Genomic DNA, 20,225 nt, shown 5'->3' with positions numbered 1-20,225 from the left:
CTATACCCTATTTTAGACCAAAACTGCCCAAAAACCATACCCTTTGGGGCCGCACATACCTATATAGTTCATATAGAAGAGTACCCCACCCCCTCCCCCCCCCCCCCCTCCTTCCCGGGTGTCCAAGACGTTGAGAAGTGCGAGTAGAACTTCCGAGAAATCCTGCAAATATTACAACAAGGATTCTACCAATAAAATAACAAGTAATCGAGAGACAAAAATAGAATGAGTATCTTTATTTGTTAAACTCTGAGAACTCTTAAGTACAAAATAGGATATCTTTAGATTTTACGGAAATATTAATATTTACATATTCACACTTTTTTTATATAAATACTTTGCTCTTGAGAAGTACACTGTTCAATTCGTGGAAGAGGAAGACTGTTCCAAAACGGTTTTCACTTTTTGTGTTCGATAAAGGCAAGTATATTTAAAAAAATCAGAAGTTAGTCTTAAGGTGTTTTGTTTCTTTTTTTCCGTTTCTTTTATTGTTATTCTCGACAGTCTTTCAATGATCAGAAATTGCGTAAGAGTTATGGGATTCCTCAACCACTCATTCATTCACTCGCTCACTCAACCGAATGCAACACAGTCGTCCAAGAGGATTTTACCTGTTTCCTGTCCTGTACTATGCAACACATCTCCTGTGGCAACGGAGGGTGGGCTTCACAGATCACATTAGCAATGCCATGATGGAGCATCAACTTTGGGTCATCGATCACAAGAATTCCTCAGCCAATAACAACACAAAATGAAAGTACTGTTCAACGGCATTCGTTTGAATGGTCACGCTTCGATTTCATCTGCAGACTGGAAACTACTTTTAGAACTACATGATCAGATAAACGGTATCACAAGAAAGTATAGCCTGACAAAACAGACGACATTTCACAATACGACCAAGGTTTCCCGTCGTCTTGGGGGGAACTATGGAGCGGTATCGGGGTTAAAAATAACTCGATGTCTATTTCTTATTTCATCTTGTCTGTTAGGACCACCTTACACAGCACCACAGAAAAGTGCTGCTCAGTAGCTTTCGTTTGAACGGTCACAATTTAGGATTTCATCCACAGACTCAAAAGTAAGAAGAACCGTGTACAGCCTAATAAACAGCACCACGGGGAAGTACTGGTCAGTAGCTTTCATTTGAATGGTCACAACTTAGGAATTTATTCTAAAGACTTCAAAGTTAAATCCGTGTCACAAATTTAATTTTGACGCGTGAAGAAAACCTGGTTTGCTTTATTTATCAGGCGAGATGAACCAACAATTTTTGATCTTTCGTCCTTTTTTCAGTGAGTCCTTCAAATTTCACCAGACTTCTCTCCGCATGCGCTGACGACTTGTGAACCTTGGACTGGACCCTTGGACCTTTGAAGCTTAAATCTTGACGGGCGCTCAACGCCCTTTGCACTGTTTTTGTAGCCTGGAATTCAAAACAACAGTTTTGAGATGACAATACAAGCTTATTCAGTATTCAGTAACATTCACTTTTCAAAATTGATTCTCCTGTCGCTGGAACAGATGAGTAAGAACGAATGCTAGGTTTATCAACAGAGTTGATAACTAAAGGTAAATTGACCACCGTTAAAGAGATTCGAGTGCCGACGTTTCGAGCGTAAGACCTTTATTACTGGAGCGAGTCCGCTGTGACAAAGGGCTAACGCTCCAAACGTCAGCACTCGAATCTCTTTAACGGTGGCCAATTTACCTTTAGTTATCAACTCTGTTGATAAACCAAACATTCGAGAGGTATTGTAACCTGTGTAGCAAGCGTTTCCGTCTTATTTTTCCCTGCGTATTTTTTTGTTCTTTGATCTTTGATGGGACAAATGCAAACCGCTAATAATGGAATTGAACGGTTTTACTGTTTCCTTACTGGATAAGTTTTGCTGTAGGACTATACATGTACTTGCCGCTTACCTTTTTCTTTCCCTTTATAATGTTGATGTGAAAATCTCGTTCCTCCATACAAGCTTTCACTTCAGGAAACACGGAACCTCTGATGGGTGGAAGAACAACTTTACCGCCAAACTTGGATGCTGATTTAGAATCTTTTGAACCTTAGACAAAAAAAATCAAAACTTTGAATGCACAGGACGAGATCAAAATTCTCTTGAACAAAACGTTTACAGAAGTAAATAAAGGTAAAGAGCATGAGAATAACAATTACACCACAAAGGAACGAGAAAGATGGGAGGCTTTTTACGATATTTCGAACTTGGAATTCGTCGGACAGATTTGTTCGCTCACATTGGTGCAGGCCAAGTAGCGAATGAGAGACAAGTTCCCACCCCGATTTTTTCTTGCTAAAAATAAACATGGAAACAAATTTTCCACGTCAAATCGGAGGTGTGAATTCCCCCACTTCTTTGAAGGGCAAACTTACAAAGGTTTTTTTCTTCTTCCTGAGAAAAACAGTTTCTCGTTTTTCTGGCTCTCAGTAGATCAATATGTGACATGGGCATGGAGAAACGAAGCGCATATATGAAGTGCCGTTGGGCTTGCGAGGCGAAAAGAATAAAGAGAACGGACCGTATCTTCAGCCTTTGGTGGCTTCTGTGATTCACTAAACAAGCTGGCACAAAATACGAACTCTTTTGCAGTCTGAGCATTGCTCTTTTCATTGCAAGACTCATAAAGGCTTTGTAACACAGTTTTCAGTCTTTGCTACAAAAGAGTTTTTCGTGGCTTTAGCGAACATCACAATGTCATCATTTGGTGGCCATTAATTCATTAAGGCGCTGTTTCACTAGGCAATTTTTCTTGCAACTTGTCTCGCAATTTTGTTGCGACACAAGTTGCCCGAATCATTGCCTAGTGTTACATTCCCTGAAATCAACATGTCTCGCAACGTTTTTGGTGTGAAGTAAAACCGACTTCTACTTCTCGCAACGATTGCGGCAACAAAAAATAACAAGACATGTTCATTTCAGAGCACGTTACACTGGGCAACGATTCGTGCAACTTGTGTCGCAACAAAATTGAGAGAAACTCGACTAGTGTAACAGCGGCTTATGTTGTACCATTGAACTGCTTGAACATTACCTGCAGCATGCTGGGAAAGTTCTCGATAACTGCTTGTTTCTCTGATAGCAGCCTCGGCCTGACGTGCAGCTGCCATACCCACGTGACTCTTCATGACGTCAGTGATCGCTCGCCCAGGAAACAGCCGTGAAAATATTGACACGATCTCCTTGTTTTCGGGGTCTAAATACAACGACATAAGGACATCTTGTCGAGCACCATCCATGTCCTTGTAAGAAACGCAAACAAAACCGTCAGGATTGCTTACGGATATGGATATATATTAAGTAAGGAGCAAGTCGCCTATATACCGGCTGGACAATTTAAATATTAACTTCTGAGAGGCACGCGTACTTGCGGCGTTGAATATAAATTGCTGCAGTGTAATATATAGCAAATATATACTAAGGACGGGAACTGCATGTAATGCAATGTGCATGCATTTTGTGGATACCTACAACACTGTGGGTGATCAGAAGCTATTAGAAGAATACGCAATAAAACAAACCTTATCTATTTGCGGCGAGGTCTTTATTTCTCTCTTAGTGGTTAGTAGACTGATTCATTCCTATCTGGAGTATTTTAGGCCTACCACTAAAGGTTAGGCCCAGGACTAACTTTTCATTTCTTTACCTTCGAAATTTTCGAACGTTCAGGCAACAGAAACGTTTTAACACAGACTTCTTGTAGCGAAAAGATCAGGTTACATGTATAGTATACTAGTATAAAGGGATGTTTATCCGGCACTAGCGATGAAGACGTACTGGATGCGCCTAATAACATGACGACAACCTAGAACATTGCGGGGTCACTAAAAGAACCGCAATGAAACCAAGATTTTGACATTTTGTGGTTGTGTTTTAAAGGAACATTGAGTTCTGCCGTTATTTTTTTTTCTAAGTGGCAAGCAGAATTCATTTCGATACTAGTATAAGGGATTTTTATCGCTAGCAATGAAGACGTGAAGTCCGTAGTGACGTGATGTCAGTGGCATCAAAGTGTAACCAAAGTGTGAGCTCAGCACAAAGTCAGATTTGCAGACCACAGCCTCGTACTCCTTCACTGTATCTCATATCATAAACAGCAATTAAAAACTTCTTTCTTGAATGGCTAAAGAAATGCTTAGGTTGGTCGTGTGTTTAAACGCTCTGTGATATTGCACTGCAATTAGAGTAGTATTATTTATTTTGCAGGTAAGAGTCATGTACCGTTAAAAACTATTATCAATAAATCGCTTAAGAAAAATTTCCAAATGACTGGTAAAGAATATCTGAAAAATGCGCCAAAACCAGGCTTGCAAGTTCTCTTTCTCAAGGTTTTTCGTTCAAAAGACAAAGGTTCAAAGGTCTTTAATAGGTTCGACTCCTGATAGGAGCACTCGGATTTCCTTTTTCCGAGTATGCCTGTGTCACTCACTGAATAATACATCATTCTCAAGATCCAAAAATGTTCAACTGTAGTACCTCAATCATGTATCTTGCCCTGGCTCGTGATAGATAATATGCTCCAATCCGCGGGTTGTAGTGGATGGATGTGGTCAGGTGATCAATAGCGTCAAGATAGTGTCTGTCGTAATACTCCAGTATACCAAACTCATTAAAGACAATGGAAAGTCGGCATCTAACAGACCAGTCACTGTTGTCCATCTCTAGTGCCTGCTGATAGTCTGACAGCGAGAAGTGAAGCTCATTCAGGCGGAAGAAACAGTCTGCAATGCCAAAACAACAATATTGTAAAAAAAAAAGTGTCTGACACGTGTGCATTTTTTGCGTTATATTTCGGAGTAAACGCGCGCGCGCGTTTAATGTTAAGACTGGAGCGAGCATGGAAATGAAAAGCGATGCCCACGTGTGGCTTTCAACTCTTCATGTCTTGCAGTTCCCGCTTTCGTGGAAAACAACAGAGTATTTTTGCCGGGAAAAAATGCACAAAAGGAGTAGAGGTCAGGATGAATGTAGCTTGCGGTACTGTACACTACTGCACGTCTAGCCTTTACCAGCAATTCCATTCCGGCATTCTGCCATTCCTCCTGCAGCCAACGCGCTATGAAAGTGGGGTGCAGGCGAGCCCTATCAAATTGCCTGTAGTGGCACACGACGTGAAAAAATTCTTGAAATATTGCTTGATATACTTGATTTACCTAGCAGACTGTCCGATGGCAAGACTGACCATGCCAATTAAATTAACAATAAAGAAAAAGAAACTGAGCATTAACTATTGAATTCACCTCCTCTGTTAATGTAAAGCCCCTTTTCTTTCTTTTCTCCTTTGATTGCTTTGTTTAATAGAACCACTGCTTCATCATAATATCCTTTGCTGTGAAAAAAGAACAAATTAAAGAGACATAAGATCAAGGTACAAAATACCAATACCTGTATGCTACCCAGGTGGGTTACTCCAGGTTAAAAGTGATGGGGATTAGAGATGCGAGGGATTTTTTGGGGTTTGAAATTCACGATATTGGAATTTTTTTTTGGTAGTTTCATTTTACCAGGATTTTTTTTGGTTTATGGGAAGATTCGGAGTAAAAATTTGTTATGGTATGTTAAGCACACGTTACTCTTTTCTGAGTGTTTTTATGGTTCTTAAATTCAGCATAGGGTTTTTTTGGGGGATAACTTTTCGTTTAGGCGATTTGTTTGGCTCTCGCTTCGAGTCCGAGGGATTTTTGTGGGTGTTAATTGCGCCAATTGCACCTCCTGTCACTTTTAATTTGGAGTACCCCTCCCCCCTGGGTATGCTACTAATGACCAATTTACCAATAACAAATCCTTAACATGCCAGTAAATTTGTATGAAACACAAATCTCTTCCTGCTACTGCATAAGGAATTACACATGTGATAGTTACAGCTGTATGTATTTTCAAAATACCAACATACGCTTTTATCTTAGCCAGTTGTTCTTACCTAAAGCACTCCACAGCAAAGTCATTATAACAGAGAAGAAGCTGTCTGTGTGCTTCTTTGTATGTGTTGTTTGACTCATTGTGATCTGTCTTGTCCATGGCTAAAAGATAATCATCTATTGCAGCATTAAAATCAGCCTGTCTTCTGTGGAGTGCACCACTGCAAAGAAATGAATTTTGATTTAATTTAGCAAGAATCTGTTAGAGCCACACTGTACATACATTTCACTCACATGCAAACAGCTGCAGAACAGGAAATTACGTTTAAAAAATAATTGTAATTCACCTTTGTTTCAACTCTTTTTAAAGCAAAGATTTCAGAAACTATTAAATCACTCACCGAAAGACATGGAATTCTGCTACAGATGGATTTGTTTCTATGGCGATGGAAATTTTAGACAGGGCTTCTTTAACTTTTCCTACTAGATGTAATTGTATGGCCTGCCAAGATAATTAGATAATTGTCACTGACAATACAATAATTTATGAAAAAAATTACTTCACTGTCTGTATGAAGATACATCAATGCTGTGATTACAAGTGACAGCCAACATTTTATGGCAATCAATTTGCTTGGCTATAACCAGCTGTTATCTGATGACCAGTTATCCCAGTGTTAAATAATACCCCTATACAGATTTATCTATGAACTATTACCATTTAGCAAGGATATGGTAATTAGGAGAAGCAGACTGTGTTCTTGTGGTTTCAGGGGTCCCAAGAGAGAGAAGGGATAATTAGTTCATTAAAAATAAAAAACAGAAACGACTGATGTCCAGCTTTCATAGGAAATTTTGAAACATTACCATTTAGCAAGGATATGGTAATTAGGAGAAGCAGACTGTGTTCTTGTGGTTTCAGGGGTCCCAAGAGAGAGAAGGGATAATTAGTTCATTAAAAATAAAAAACAGAAACGACTGATGTCCAGCTTTCATAGGAAATTTTGAAACATTACCATTTAGCAAGGATATGGTAATTAGGAGAAGCAGACTGTGTTCTTGTGGTTTCAGGGGTCCCAAGAGAGAGAAGGGATAATTAGTTCATTAAAAATAAAAAACAGAAACGACTGATGTCCAGCTTTCATAGGAAATTTTGAAACATTACCATTTAGCAAGGATATGGTAATTAGGAGAAGCAGACTGTGTTCTTGTGGTTTCAGGGGTCCCAAGAGAGAGAAGGGATAATTAGTTCATTAAAAATAAAAAACAGAAATGACTGATGTCCAGCTTTCATAGGAAATTTTGAAACATTACCATTTAGCAAGGATATGGTAATTAGGAGAAGCAGACTGTGTTCTTGTGGTTTCAGGGGTCCCAAGAGAGAGAAGGGATAATTAGTTCATTAAAAATAAAAAACAGAAACGACTGATGTCCAGTTTTCATAGGAAATTTTGAAACAGTTCTACAGTACTATTTACAACTTATAACCTACATAGAGAACTATTAAAAAGTAGTGAATTAATTTAAATTCTAATATTTTTCACACCCTAAATCGATTGATCAAACAATCAATCAATCGATCGATCGATCAGTCAGACTGTCAGTCAGTCAGTCATTCAGTCCAATCAATCAATGAACCAACCATTCAATCATTATTTTATACCATGTAGCATCTGTAAATAGTATTTGATTGTGCCTTATAAAAAACACTTTCTATTTAACATTACTAAAAAAATTGATCAATGAGCCCTACGATCCCTCGCTCCATTTGGGGAACATCCAAAGACTGGAGATGAGCCACTACAGATGCTATGATATACAGCTGTATTAAGGATGGACGGATCATTGGGCAGCCAACCTTGGCTTCTTCTAAATATATTCTATACCAACTGAAGGCTAAATAAATTAAATTAAATATAAAGTAAATACTGAATTGCGGCTGATCTGACCTGTTGTCTACTATCCTTTGCTCTTTTTTCAAGTGAGGCCATCAGAGTTTTTGCTTCTGCCTTTTCAGGGGCTAGAGCTAATGCATCCTTGACGTCATAGTAACAGAGAGTAGACTAAAAAATGACAGACAAATTAGAAAAGAGAATTACACCGGTAACATGCTGTACATAATTGCATTGTTCAGAGTAAAAAAGGAAGGGCATCATTAATTTTGGCAGCATTGCTGGCAATGGCCTGATGTTATGACCAGTGCACTGTATTCGGTGTTTTCATCATCATCATCCTCATCAGCCTTGCCACAATATAACAATCATAGTTTGCAGAATTTTAGTTTGGGCTGGAAGTTTAAAACCATTGTACAGTTGACGTTTTTAACAGAAGATAGCTGAACATTCAAATGATATTGACCCAGCTGTTGTCACCACACTTACATTACGGAATAGCTCATGGAGTCTGGCTCTCATTATAAACAGGTCAGGATTGTCAGTTTCTTCTTCAAGTCTTTTATTCACAAGTGCTAAGCATTCTCCATGTCGCTGAAGAGCAGCAAGGCAAGCCACACTGTTAAAGAAAATATACAAATAATTTCATGAATTCATGACATTATGAATACCCCTAAACATTAATTATGAAAACCCCTAAAAAAAATAAGTTCTTGTCAGAAATATTTCCTCCTAAAAAAAAGTCCACCAGAAAATTTTAACCAAATGACAGTTGTATGGGATTTCTACATATAGGTATAAGGATAGCAAAAGGTCTTTCAAAAACCTCAACTTGTAAAATTTGAGCCAAATTTCATGGGTTTTGCAGTCCTTTTTTTTATGAAGCTGTCTTGGAGGAGCTGAGTTCTCACGCTTACAAAAAAAACTACTTAGTAGTCCTTTCTGTTTTGCAAAGTTGCAATTTACCATTCCCTATTACTTGTATCCACAATGTGTTTCCTTAAGACCACATATATACGTAAATGATGCCAAAAAAAGAGAAACAAGTGTCATCCCAAAAAAAGGTGAATAAGTGTCACACCTTCTTGTGTGATAGCCAATCACTTCCGGCTTCATTTCTGCTGCCCTTGAAAAAGACTCCAAAGCTTCACCATAGAGCTTCTCATCAAACAAACACTGCCCTTGAAGGAAGTAGAGAAATGCTAATCTGGAGTATGTCTGTTCATTGTCTGGGTCTAATATACACGCTTTCTTGAAATTTAAGATTGCTGATTGGAAGTCACATATCTGTAAGTAACTCTCGCCTCTTGTAATATAATGTTTGACAACTTCTGGTTTCAGAGAAATAGCTTTGTTAAAACAAGATATGGCCTGGTTGTGGTCGTCCCATTCTGATAATCTGCAGCCTGCGATGAAACTGAAAATAGAAGACAGAAAAAGAACATTACTTTAAAATCTGTGCAACTCCGATATATGTGTACACTGCATTGGTGGGAGTGCACATGTAATGGTGATGATGGTACAAATTAGGTACATTTTAAAGAAAAAGTGCTGCTGCATTGGTGGGGGAGTGGAAATAAGATTAATATTTGGTTTCATCAACTGAGTTGATAAGATAATTTGGCTGACATTTTGAGCATTAACCTTTCATCAGAGCAAATCAAGGAATTTAAACACATTATGCTTGGTCACTTTGAAACACTGGACATTCGCATTTTTCTTGTAACGCTCTTCTTCATTTCATGTTAACTTTTCACATTGGATTGGCCAAACTGCAAATAATGTTATTTACAGCTGAGTTACTAGCCAGTTACAGCCATCCAGCCATTTAGCCAGGAAAGCATTACACACTGTAATTTCATTATTATATAGTATGTTCATCTCTTATTCTTAAAACAGTAAAAAAAGGAATAACATGCATCCACAAAGCAATGCATGTGAACTGGGCATAGAAGTATAGGAGCAATTTCAGAATACCCGTCCACTCGCAAGGTGCATTACTCTGAAACCCGTGGTCCATGCTACCGCACTCAACAGATGAACAAGTAAATTAATCTTAGTATTAAACTGGAGTGCTACAGTGGTCCGCAGTCCAGTAATGGATGGATTCAAAGAACGAGGAATGTATTAAACTGGAGTACTAACGCAGTCCGCAGTCCCGTAGTGGATTAAAACTGGAGTGCTACTGCGATCCGCAGTCCCGTAGTGGATCATCTAAGTATTAAACTGGAGTGCTACCGGTCCGTCCGCAGTCGTATAGTGGATGCAAATTAGATGACTGTGGGACTGCCGTAGCAGGTTTTTAAGTTCTAGATTTAGTGGCCGGGTATTCTAGAATCTAGCCGAAGTATATATAGTTACGCTTTTATTTTTATAATTATGTAAGGTTAAGATCTCCAGGTTATATGATGGCTAGGTGGCTTTATATAAACTAAAAACAGACACTGTACACTACTAATACACTGTTTATAAATTACACATTTGAACGTCTGCATACACCACTATGGTTAACTGTACCTAACCTGTGAAGCAAAAAAAGCGCAGTTAAGACTTGCCAGGTTGTTTAACACTTGACAAAGCTTTTAAACACTTACTGTTCTTCAGCCTTCGCGTCAATCACAGTTTCCGTCGTCAAAACTGTGATGGATTTTCGCCGGTACTGCGAATGCGGTGTGTTTGTAGTTGGGACCAGTTCAGCGAGCCGAAAAGAATTAACAATAGTGTTTCTTCTGTTTCGTATTTCCTTTGTGGCTTCGCGTGTAAGAGGTGAAGGTTCGTCGCCACTGTTATTATCGTCCGATTCCGAAAGATGTTCGACGAACTTTACAAGCGGTTTTTGAAGAAGTTCAGTTTCCTGCAAATTGTTCTCACTTTCTTCTTCATTTCCTTCAGGTAATTTAGCTGGTGGGTTGGTCTCCATTTAATGCAGTCAGGTGTTTATAACTCTAAGATTATTGGATCTAAAAGTGGATATTTTCACGCGACTTTTCTCTGAAGCACAGACGCCATGTTTGTTTCGTCTCAATGGAAACGAAATATGATACCGTTCTTGTATCGCTGGCTCAGGAATGTTCCCAGTCCTTCGCGGCTATCCACAGTCCACATTCCACGCGCACCCGTTGGATACAGACGGAAGCCAGAAGCATACCACCTTGACAGGGATAGCGAGGTGCGCTGTGCCAAGTTGGTTATAGTCTTCCCATATCCAACAAACACGAGGCGGAATAATTTTATTAAAAACAGGATTAAAAACAATCAAGAAATATTGTCACACCTCGATGGACTAAAGGCTAGCCTGTGAACAGGCTCCCAAGTGCCGGGTAACCTGGAAGGGCGAAAAGAAAAAATCGGTGAGCCGGGCGGGTGGAGCGCCCTCCTCCCCCTCTCCGAGCTCGATTTTTGTCTTCGCACTATACCCCACTTGGGAGCCAGGCTAACTAAAGGCATGATATATAAATGACAATGTAAGTCGCAGGAGGAGGGGAGGGGTGGGACTGGCAATCAAATCCTGGCATGAAGTATTAGTATGCGAAAGGAGGCAAAATGTAAAATGAAATGTTAGCGTTTTCAAGAGTCGCAAAATAAACTGTCAACTGAAGGGGGAACAGTTAAATCCAACTACTGTATTAGGGCAAGAGACTATGAGGCTCTTGATTAGGGGTAGCAGAACTGAGCAGACATTCCTGGCAGCCAATTACATGGAAACCCGCTTATGAGATACTCTTCTGTTAGTGCTTTATCTTTGTAACCTGTGAATCGAACAGGCTCCCAAGTGGGGTCCCACAGAATTCCGAAAGTAACGGTCTCCCCGAAAGTAACGTTAATTTTTTGATCTACCTATTGAACTTTCGGAAAGTAACGCCATGTTTTCAACTGCGCATACGTTCTGCGCATCGCGAGATACTCGGGTTTCCTATGGGTAGTGCCTACTAATACAGGAACATTTTTGCATGGTTTAAAACTATACGGAGAAAGCAGAACATACCAAATGCTTTTGGTATCTCAAAAAAATTGGGGGTAACCATGCATTTTTCAGAGATAATTAAGCTTCAATTTAGGAAAAAATCCCACAAATTGCTTTATATTTGCGCGTTTTCTAGCCGGATATTAATGTTTAATGATCTCTGAAAAATGCGTGGTTACCCAAAGTTTTCTTTTTGGATTCCAATAGCCCTTGCTAAGATCTGCTTTTCCCGCATAGTCATAAACCGCACAAAAATACTTCGGTATTAGTAGGCACCGTCCTTAAAGAAAAATTGAAAAATGGCGCCGTCACTGAAGGTATTACACATTGAGTTGTATGAACAGTTTTGTGATCAATGGTTTTCCTCAGGAGTTGATCCGGCGATAGAACTATGCAGAGTTTATGGGTGGTCACATACCAAAGAAACAACGAAGAACGACTGTAAACCTCGCTTTACGAACACTGGTTATCTGCGCACTGTTCCTACTGTATAAATTGTCTACTATTCACATGTATTCAGCCCATCTGGCTGAAGCGCAAAATGGAAATGTCAGTTGCGAGAAAAGTAACAGCCGGGCTATTTTAAATGATTACGTTGTTACGAAGCACTCAAGGAACATTAAACAAAGACTCCAGTAAGAGAAATTAAACCCCCTTATTTTCTTTTGACTCCAGTAGGCAAATAAATATTTTTAGTTTCGCTATTCTTAGCATATTTTATTTTGACTTGTAAATATATCTAAGTTTTTGTTGTAAAGGTGTGAAATAAAGGGAAATGTCTTGCTTAAAGCAAACGCCTTCATCACTATCACATACTCTGATAACACTCCTACAATTTTCCAAAACTTCAAGCCGGACATTACATTTTCCTTGCCAGGTCACCAACTGGCAAGATTAAAATGATAAAACTATTACTGATAATTTGAAAGGAAATATCTTAGCTAATATCCATTTAAAATCAGCGGCATGATCACTTCTACAACCAACCCCTATAAATTTTCACAATGATCCCCTGGATGATTAAAATACTCAAAATTATTCGATACATTTTTAGAATTTTGTCTTTGATTCTTATAATTATTTTTGTTGTCGTTCAATTGAAGCATATTTTCAGTTTATTCCTTTCTCTTTTCGGCAGCCTGGTGCTGTTTGTTGTTCTCAAACACATCATAGCTTCTTTCATAAGGAAAAGGCAGCGATATCGGAATATTCACCATTCGAGGGTACAAAGTCGGCGAACCGCGCACAACAGTAGAACAAAATCGTTCCCAATCCACTGGCCCTTCGACACCATACCCCTGCGGTCCAACAACACCAATGAGAGGCCACGAATCTGTAGCACAGTATTGAGTAAAGCACACTCGTCGCGAGCGAGTAGAGTTGTTGGAACGCGACGCATGTGCAGTTCGCACGTGATGGAATGATGCACCACCGGATGGGACTTCGACGTCTACTGCTTTACTGGGGTCAAAGGTCGGATCAGTTATTGCTGATACAAAGACCCCGTCTTTAAAGTGAGATAGGATTGGTTCTTTATGAGTACCAGGAACGACCTGCAGGCACCCTAAAGTTGAACAGAAGAGACAAGGTGGTGTTAGATTAAGCAACATTTCTTGCAACTTGTCTTCAACTGCGTTGAACGCCCGCGGGAGGGGGGGGAGGTTTATTCCCTATAACGGACTACCGGTATACGGGGTGGCTTCGCCCGAACAGGTACGGATTTCACGAGCTGGCCCAGTTTGTTCAAAGAGGGCTAACTTTATCCAGCGAGAATAAGTCACTATCCAGCGGATAGTGACTGTATATGTATATGTCCGTCGCACGTGGACGTGCGACGGAGGGGTAACTACAAACTCGTTTTGTTATATCCATCTGGCGTTAGGGTTAACCAGGGCCAGTTATAAATATGTCTCCTAGTTCTGGTTTGTAAAGGTTAGCCGTAGCCGGTTTGAAAGGTCAACAACAACCGTTTCGTGAGTGGTTAGATTCCAGGTTAAGGTTACCTTATACCTTCAGAGGTGTCTTCAGAGGTGTCTCGCGTCCAAGCGATGTAGCGCGTCCGGTTTAAACTGTAGATACCTGAACCCTTATATCAAATTAAAGCTTATAGAGCTGGCTATCAAACTAAACCAAGAATTTTGAAATAAAATGAATTGCCGAATTTTTAGCACTGTTTTCTCGAATCAATTTTTTTCACTTGGAGGACCCACTTCAAAGAGCTAAAACTCAAAAGGAATTTGTTCGTTTGCCTTCAAATTTGGACATTAGCTAGTTTAACAAATAAACAACAAAAACGTGTCTGCAAATTTTTTCTTTCGAAATATTTTTTCTCCGAGAGCGATTTTTGTACGATCACTCCACATTTTGTTCATCCTATTTTGAAAATACTCTATAACTTTTCATTGCGATTGAATATGGCAAAACGCAGACACGTTTTTTAGCGCTTTGGGTCCCGAAACTGAGGAGCAAATTAAATTAGCGAAAAACAAAATTCGCTTTGACTTGTAGCTTTAAAAAGGTGATTCGGAAGCTCGCATTTAGCGGTCGTGAAAAATTCGTCAAATCATTTTATCTCAAACTTCTTGGTATAGTTTGATAGCCAGCTCTATAAGCTTTAATTTGATATAGGGCTTTAGGTATCTACAGTTTAAACTGGACGCGCTACATCGCTAAAACGCTAGACACCTCTGAAGGTATAGGGTAACCTTAAAGCGAGTGAGACAAGTTTGTAGGAAAACGCGAAATAATTTACAAACAGAGGGAAATATTTGCTCAACCCATGGCTCAAAAAAACGCACCTGATTGGCTAGGGCAGTTTGAAGTGACAGATAGGCATTTCTTTGAAAATCTTGGTAAGAAGTTTTCGGTTTATTGTAGCCTGCGAACAAGCTCTCTTTTAGGTTCGCTGCGACCTAAAAACTCTAGGCTCACAGGCTAGGTTCATTAGCAAACAGGTTCCTGTTGGACACGGTGGGGGTTGGGGTAACTTATTGCTTATCCTGTGTTGGCAAAAAAAAAATTTGTTTACGTAAAAGTGACTTATGACGCTGTAATATGATTTTAGTACGAAACTAACATGCCAGACTTTAGTTACAAGTTATGAGTACCAACCATTTTCTTTGGTTGAGTCATCTACAGCCAGCCCCACAGTAACTATACTGTCATTTGTGTGAGGAAGGAATGCCCAGTCCTGATGCCACTTGATTGCTGATGAGCCGTCTTCACCCGGAAATTTCATGTGAATCTTCTCTTGCATTATGTAGCGGATTGAGGGGCTGTCAACCTGGATTTAACAACAAAACAAAACGTAACGCAAATGGGTGTGCGTGTACGTTGTAAAACCTATTATCAAAAACTGGATCATTAATTGTATAATGAAATTCCAGGGATTTGAATGGCTAAGCGCCCATGGTATATGAGCCATTATACCATGCCCGAGAAAGAGCAACCATTAAATTGTCTTCTGTTTGTTCATGCAAAGCGAAATCAGGAAGATCTAGCAATATTTAAATTACAAAAAAATCTTGATTGTTTATATTAAAATGCTTATTCCAATCGCGCTTGCTTGATATGAAATGATTACAGCCAACGTGGTGCTACGCCCCTCGATGGCTATCTATCATCTTATATCCAACGTACGCTTGTGAAATGACTGTTAATTATTACATGAAAGAAAACATCAGTAACAAGCCCAGAGACCGTCATTTTTTCTAGCCTGTGGAGCAGCCATGAGCAGCGTAAGCCACGACAAAATTTTAAATCGCATGTTCCACATTCTCCTGATCATTCGCCCAAACTTGCGATTACTATAACGATCGCGAAAAACTGAGAGAACTCGTCCCATAACTTTTCTGCGGCAAGACAATTTCAAGGAAACGTTGCCTTGGGTGTTGCCCTAACAGTGTCTTGATACAGGTACGCTCACGAACCAGATACGCGCGACCACGAGTCTTATTGAGAAACGAGCCGACACATTTAAGCTATAGAAGTCTAAGTTAGCCTTGGATGAGAAATTTTGATATTAAAGACAAGCCGAAACGGGACCATGTAATCGTTTGTTCTCTAAATGGAACGAAGCAGCTAAAGATGAGTTTATTCTGTAAAAATGCTCTGATAGACAAGTAAATCAGAGATTATCGCCCGTGTAAGTTTCCTTTCTGACTGCGCGGGAGGCTCCCTCCACTTATTTTTTATTTTATTTTATTTTTTGTTCCTTCTCCCCGGAAGCTCTTGTTCGCTTCACGCGCCAACTTAGGAGGAAACAATTGCTATGCGCGCGCATGCTACGATAACTATTGTATCAATTCGCGTCAGTCCAATCCGTTTTTAAAACCGACTATTTAACCATACACATCTTCATTCAAGAATTCCCTCCCATCTAACCTTCACACAGATTAACGATACCCAAAGTTAGAGATAAGATTGTACCTAAGTTTTGAGTCTAATACAGTGCCGGTTGTACAGCAACACTGAGCCTTAAACATGAGCTCAGCAATTTTCCTTGCATTCTTCCCCAGAGTAGTCTATCAAAAATTAGAATGCGCTAATAGTCGACAACTAGGCTATGGGCTGGCTATGGGTCATGTATTATTTAGGACTGAAGGAGTAATAATCTATTTATAAAGATTGAAATGATGGAAATGCATATTACCAGTTGTGAAATGATGTCTAGTAGCTTAGGATGCCGTAATGCTTTTTGCCAAACAGGGTGTATAAGCGATGGGCAAATAACACGTGACCGTTTTAACAACGATTTGCCGGATGAGTGGCCCTCTTCCAATATGAAGTACTTGTCTGATTTGGTTTTACCCATGCTCCTGACAACAACAAAAAAATATCAGGTTAGAAAATAACTTCTCTGTCGTCTTCTATACAGATCAACCGATTTTGTTTGGTTGAGTTGGAAGTTTGTTTGGTGGAGTTGCAAGTACTTGCGTGTTCCATTTGTAAAAAGCCATTTTCAGTTGCTTTGTTTGGTCAACTTTTTCAACTATCCTTGTTGTTTGATTAAGTGTTCTGCTGGGTAAAATCAACCAAATCGACCAAAACCGGTCGATATTGAAACAGTTGGTCCTAACAGAATACAAAAACCTTATTAGGTTGCCAAGGAGAAACCTGAGTCACGAAGTGCAACATGTATAGCACTATGTTCATCCTACAGTGGATATGGTCATAACCTCTGTAACAGATGGAGAGGGGCTGACTGGAACCATTTTACAATTTAAAAATATGTAGCCCTATGGATCTACCTAAGAATTGTATTTCCTGGCAACACAACAATCATTGCGTGTTTGCGCAAAAATTTTACTCTGATGTTTCTAAACCCCTAAAGAAACATGAAAATCGTGTGTGAGCAAGCTATCTTTGGCAGGGGTAGGGTAGAGGAGGGAGGGGGGAGAGGTTGGGAGTTTCTTTTTTCTGTTCCCTTCCCTCCCTCCCCCCCCCACCACCCCAAAGAGAGCTTGCACACACGCTTTATGAAAACTGCTTTGAATCTCCCAATTATGAAAAACTCACATCTGTAGGAGCTCGTCTGTAGCATCGATAAGCTCCTTCTTTTCATGTTCATTTAATACATCTTTAACCACTAGGAAACCATCTTTCTCATACTACAATAGAGGAAGGAATACAATTGGTCACAACATAATACAATATGACTCCTTTATTTATACACTATCTGTCTACTTAAGCATAGATTAGCAACTAGTCACAGGAGTCCATTATCTCAACTACTATCATTCTACTGCCACTAACAGTTTCCAGACCTTCAAGTAAGTTGTGGGGGGTGGGAAGGGGGGGGGGTGGCTCTCATAAATGCTTGAATGGCTTCTCTTTCTGAAATTAAATATCTGAGAACTTAGCTATAGATGGGTTTACCTAACCTTTGGAATCTGGAATACGGAATACGGAATACGGAATAAAAAAAAAATGAAAATTCGTCAACATGAAAATTTCAATGAAGGTTAAAGTCACTCGGGAAACAGTTTTTATAGCTCTTGAAAAGTTATAATATCAGTCAGGAGCCTAGTGAAATTTTCAAAAGTTTGCCTTAGATTTCAATTGCTTAGGCAGTTGAGCTTCTCATTTGGAATAAAGGTCCCTAATCTTCAAACGTACTCTTAAAACCCCCACACCTCTTCCTATTTATTAACGTTTCCTCCTCCCAATAGCACGTAGAGAGATACTGAAAGGTAACTAGAGAAAAGAGTCAGTGTTGCATTTATCACTCATCAACTCTTCACAAGACTCACTGTCTTTGCATAATAATATAAAAAGTCTTGAAACAAGTTGGTATGGGGGGGTGACTTAGATTTCATCTAAATAAAGCCTTGAATTGGTACTGACCTTGGATAGACAGTGGGCAAAGTCATTTATTTATTAACTCATCTGTCCATCCCTCTGTTCGTTCATTCATTTATTCATTCCTTTGCTCAATCACTCACTGACACTCACTCCTGGTTCTGTAATGCCTGCAGCATACATTCCTATGTTCAGTCATGTATGCATGTATTCATTTATCCACCTTTTTACAAAAGACTGTTGAGCTGCCCATACAAAGGAAACATTTTATGCTGATGGCCTTTTTTTGAAATACAGTAAGAACTTCAGGAGCCTGTGAACAATTTCCCTTAATTTAGTAATCACAATAACAGGAAATAGATAACAAATTATTTTACATCCTCTAATTCCAGATACCTTAGAATTCGTAGATCTATTGATTTTGATTTAGAGATAACAAGTCTAAATATTTTAAGCCCCATTCCCACCCTTATGACCAAAACATTTGTTGAGCCATAATAATATGTTAGTCACAATGTTATGACACATGTAAAGATATATTTCCATTGTCACCATCATGAATGCGTTAATTTGCCTACTGCATGTACCTGCCAAAATGCCACCAATCATACACATCTCTCGCCCCTCTTCCAAAAGAACGAAAATCCCCTACTCACAAGCCAATCAGCATACGGCATGTTACACAGAAAAAGAAAAAAAGAAAAAAAAGAAAGTCTTTTCTGATTTACAAATTCTGTGTATTTGATTTTTAAATACATAGATAGGTGTAGTTCTGGTGTGTTTTAAAGTTTTACGCTTTAAAGGGACTGCCTTAGAATACTAACACCATAGGCTTAACTAGTACTGCAGCAACTTCACTGATATTATAATTTTTCAAGAGCTATAAAAACTGTTTCCCAAGTGACTTTACCCTTCGCTGAAATTTTCATGTCGACGAATTTTCATTTTTTTTTTTTTTCATTCCGGATCCCGTATTCTGGATTCCGGATTCCTGATTTTAGGTAAACCCACTATGATGGAGATGACCTCTAGCTTTTGTCTAAAAATAAGGGGCCCCAGACAACGCCGGATCACCACTGGCTGTGTGATATCAAATGATTTTACCGACCTAATAATGAATAAAAAGAAATATACATATATATTTATCAGTGGTAGAAAATTCTGGAAAGCCGTGACTCGAACTGTATAAGATTATTGGGTGATGTATGTAAAAGTTCAAAACCTTTGGCTATGAATTCAAATACAGTCAACTGAGTCAAGCCTCTATTTAATAAGCGGTCACCCTCGGGAAATAGCCATATGACCGCTTAAAACTGAGGTTGACCGCTTACTAAAGGTGCTTTAAAATTTACAAGTAATACGGCAAAATTCTAACTAGAATGCAAAATTTGAATGGATCAGATGTTATGTATTTTATTTACAGTAGAACCTCTTCATTACGGACACCAAGGGGACAGGGAATAAGTGTCCGTATTATAGAGGTGTCCGTTTTAGAGAGGTAGGCTTTGTAATAATGGATTTCGGTCTCTATATTAACTGACTAGGGACCAAGTAAAAGAGAGGTGTCCGTAAGGAGAGGTTCCATTGTATACCATACCTGAGCTTTGTCTTTTGCATCTAGTTTGAAGAAGGAGCCTGAATCAGTTGAATTGCTGCTTAAGAATCGGTAAGCACCAGCACGTTTCAAACGCTTATAGCAATGGCTTCTAAACAAGCGAAGCGACGATTCCATTAATGCTGTTATTATTTACCGTGACTTGTGTTTGTAGAAAGTTCAAAGCTGTAAACTGTGAAGGACATGCAAGTCGTGATACGTGAAACAAAGAAATTATTTTCCGTTTTCCGTGATAACTGACAAGACAAAGCAATTTTTTCCGTGGAAAGTTACTCGCCGAAGACCTACGAAGTCTAAAAAATCTACATGCAAGGACTTCAAAGCAACGCAAAGCTCTCCGGATGACCTTATGTGACCTAGGGTCACGAGACTGAGAGGCCCTAGGGGACCTTCAATGACTTGTTGCGTATGAGTCATTGCGGTCTCCCGACGGCCTTTGACACCAGTGATTTCTGTTTCGTATTACAGTACTACAATTCAATGAAATAATTTTTTTTAATTGGAAGTGATTTCCATGTGTGTTAACAACAACACTCTGTACGTTTCGCATAAAGGAAATCCTGCGGGGTGTGGCAGCCATCA

At 39.3% G+C, this 20,225-nt stretch overlaps 2 protein-coding genes across 2 annotated transcripts; both read right to left on the bottom strand.

Moving 5' to 3' along the window:
- Positions 1-496: 496 nt before the first annotated feature.
- LOC146483956 (tetratricopeptide repeat protein 16-like) lies at positions 497-10,782 on the bottom strand. Its single transcript, XM_085105284.1, has 11 exons — positions 10,359-10,782; positions 8,846-9,181; positions 8,254-8,383; positions 7,822-7,935; positions 6,274-6,374; positions 5,935-6,093; positions 5,255-5,343; positions 4,491-4,735; positions 3,049-3,256; positions 1,924-2,063; positions 497-1,426 (listed from the first exon to the last, which is right to left on the bottom strand). Exons 1-11 carry the CDS (start codon positions 10,682-10,684, stop codon positions 1,250-1,252), a joined length of 2,025 nt encoding a protein of 674 aa, XP_084961410.1. The 5' UTR covers positions 10,685-10,782; the 3' UTR covers positions 497-1,249.
- A 1,972-nt stretch (positions 10,783-12,754) lies between these two features.
- LOC146483955 (uncharacterized) lies at positions 12,755-19,958 on the bottom strand. The gene is made up of 5 exons (XM_085105067.1): positions 19,626-19,958; positions 17,246-17,337; positions 16,380-16,545; positions 14,840-15,011; positions 12,755-13,292 (listed from the first exon to the last, which is right to left on the bottom strand). Exons 1-5 carry the CDS (start codon positions 19,758-19,760, stop codon positions 12,844-12,846), a joined length of 1,014 nt encoding a protein of 337 aa, XP_084961193.1. The 5' UTR covers positions 19,761-19,958; the 3' UTR covers positions 12,755-12,843.
- Between the last annotated feature and the right edge of the window lie 267 nt (positions 19,959-20,225).

Source organism: Pavona decussata, unplaced genomic scaffold, assembly GCF_977016875.1.
Source record: "Pavona decussata unplaced genomic scaffold, jaPavDecu1.1 SCAFFOLD_37, whole genome shotgun sequence".
Classification (NCBI taxonomy): Eukaryota; Metazoa; Cnidaria; class Anthozoa; order Scleractinia; family Agariciidae; genus Pavona; species Pavona decussata.
Note: the sequence above shows the minus strand (reverse complement) of the source record. Positions and strands in the feature narration are given on the sequence as shown.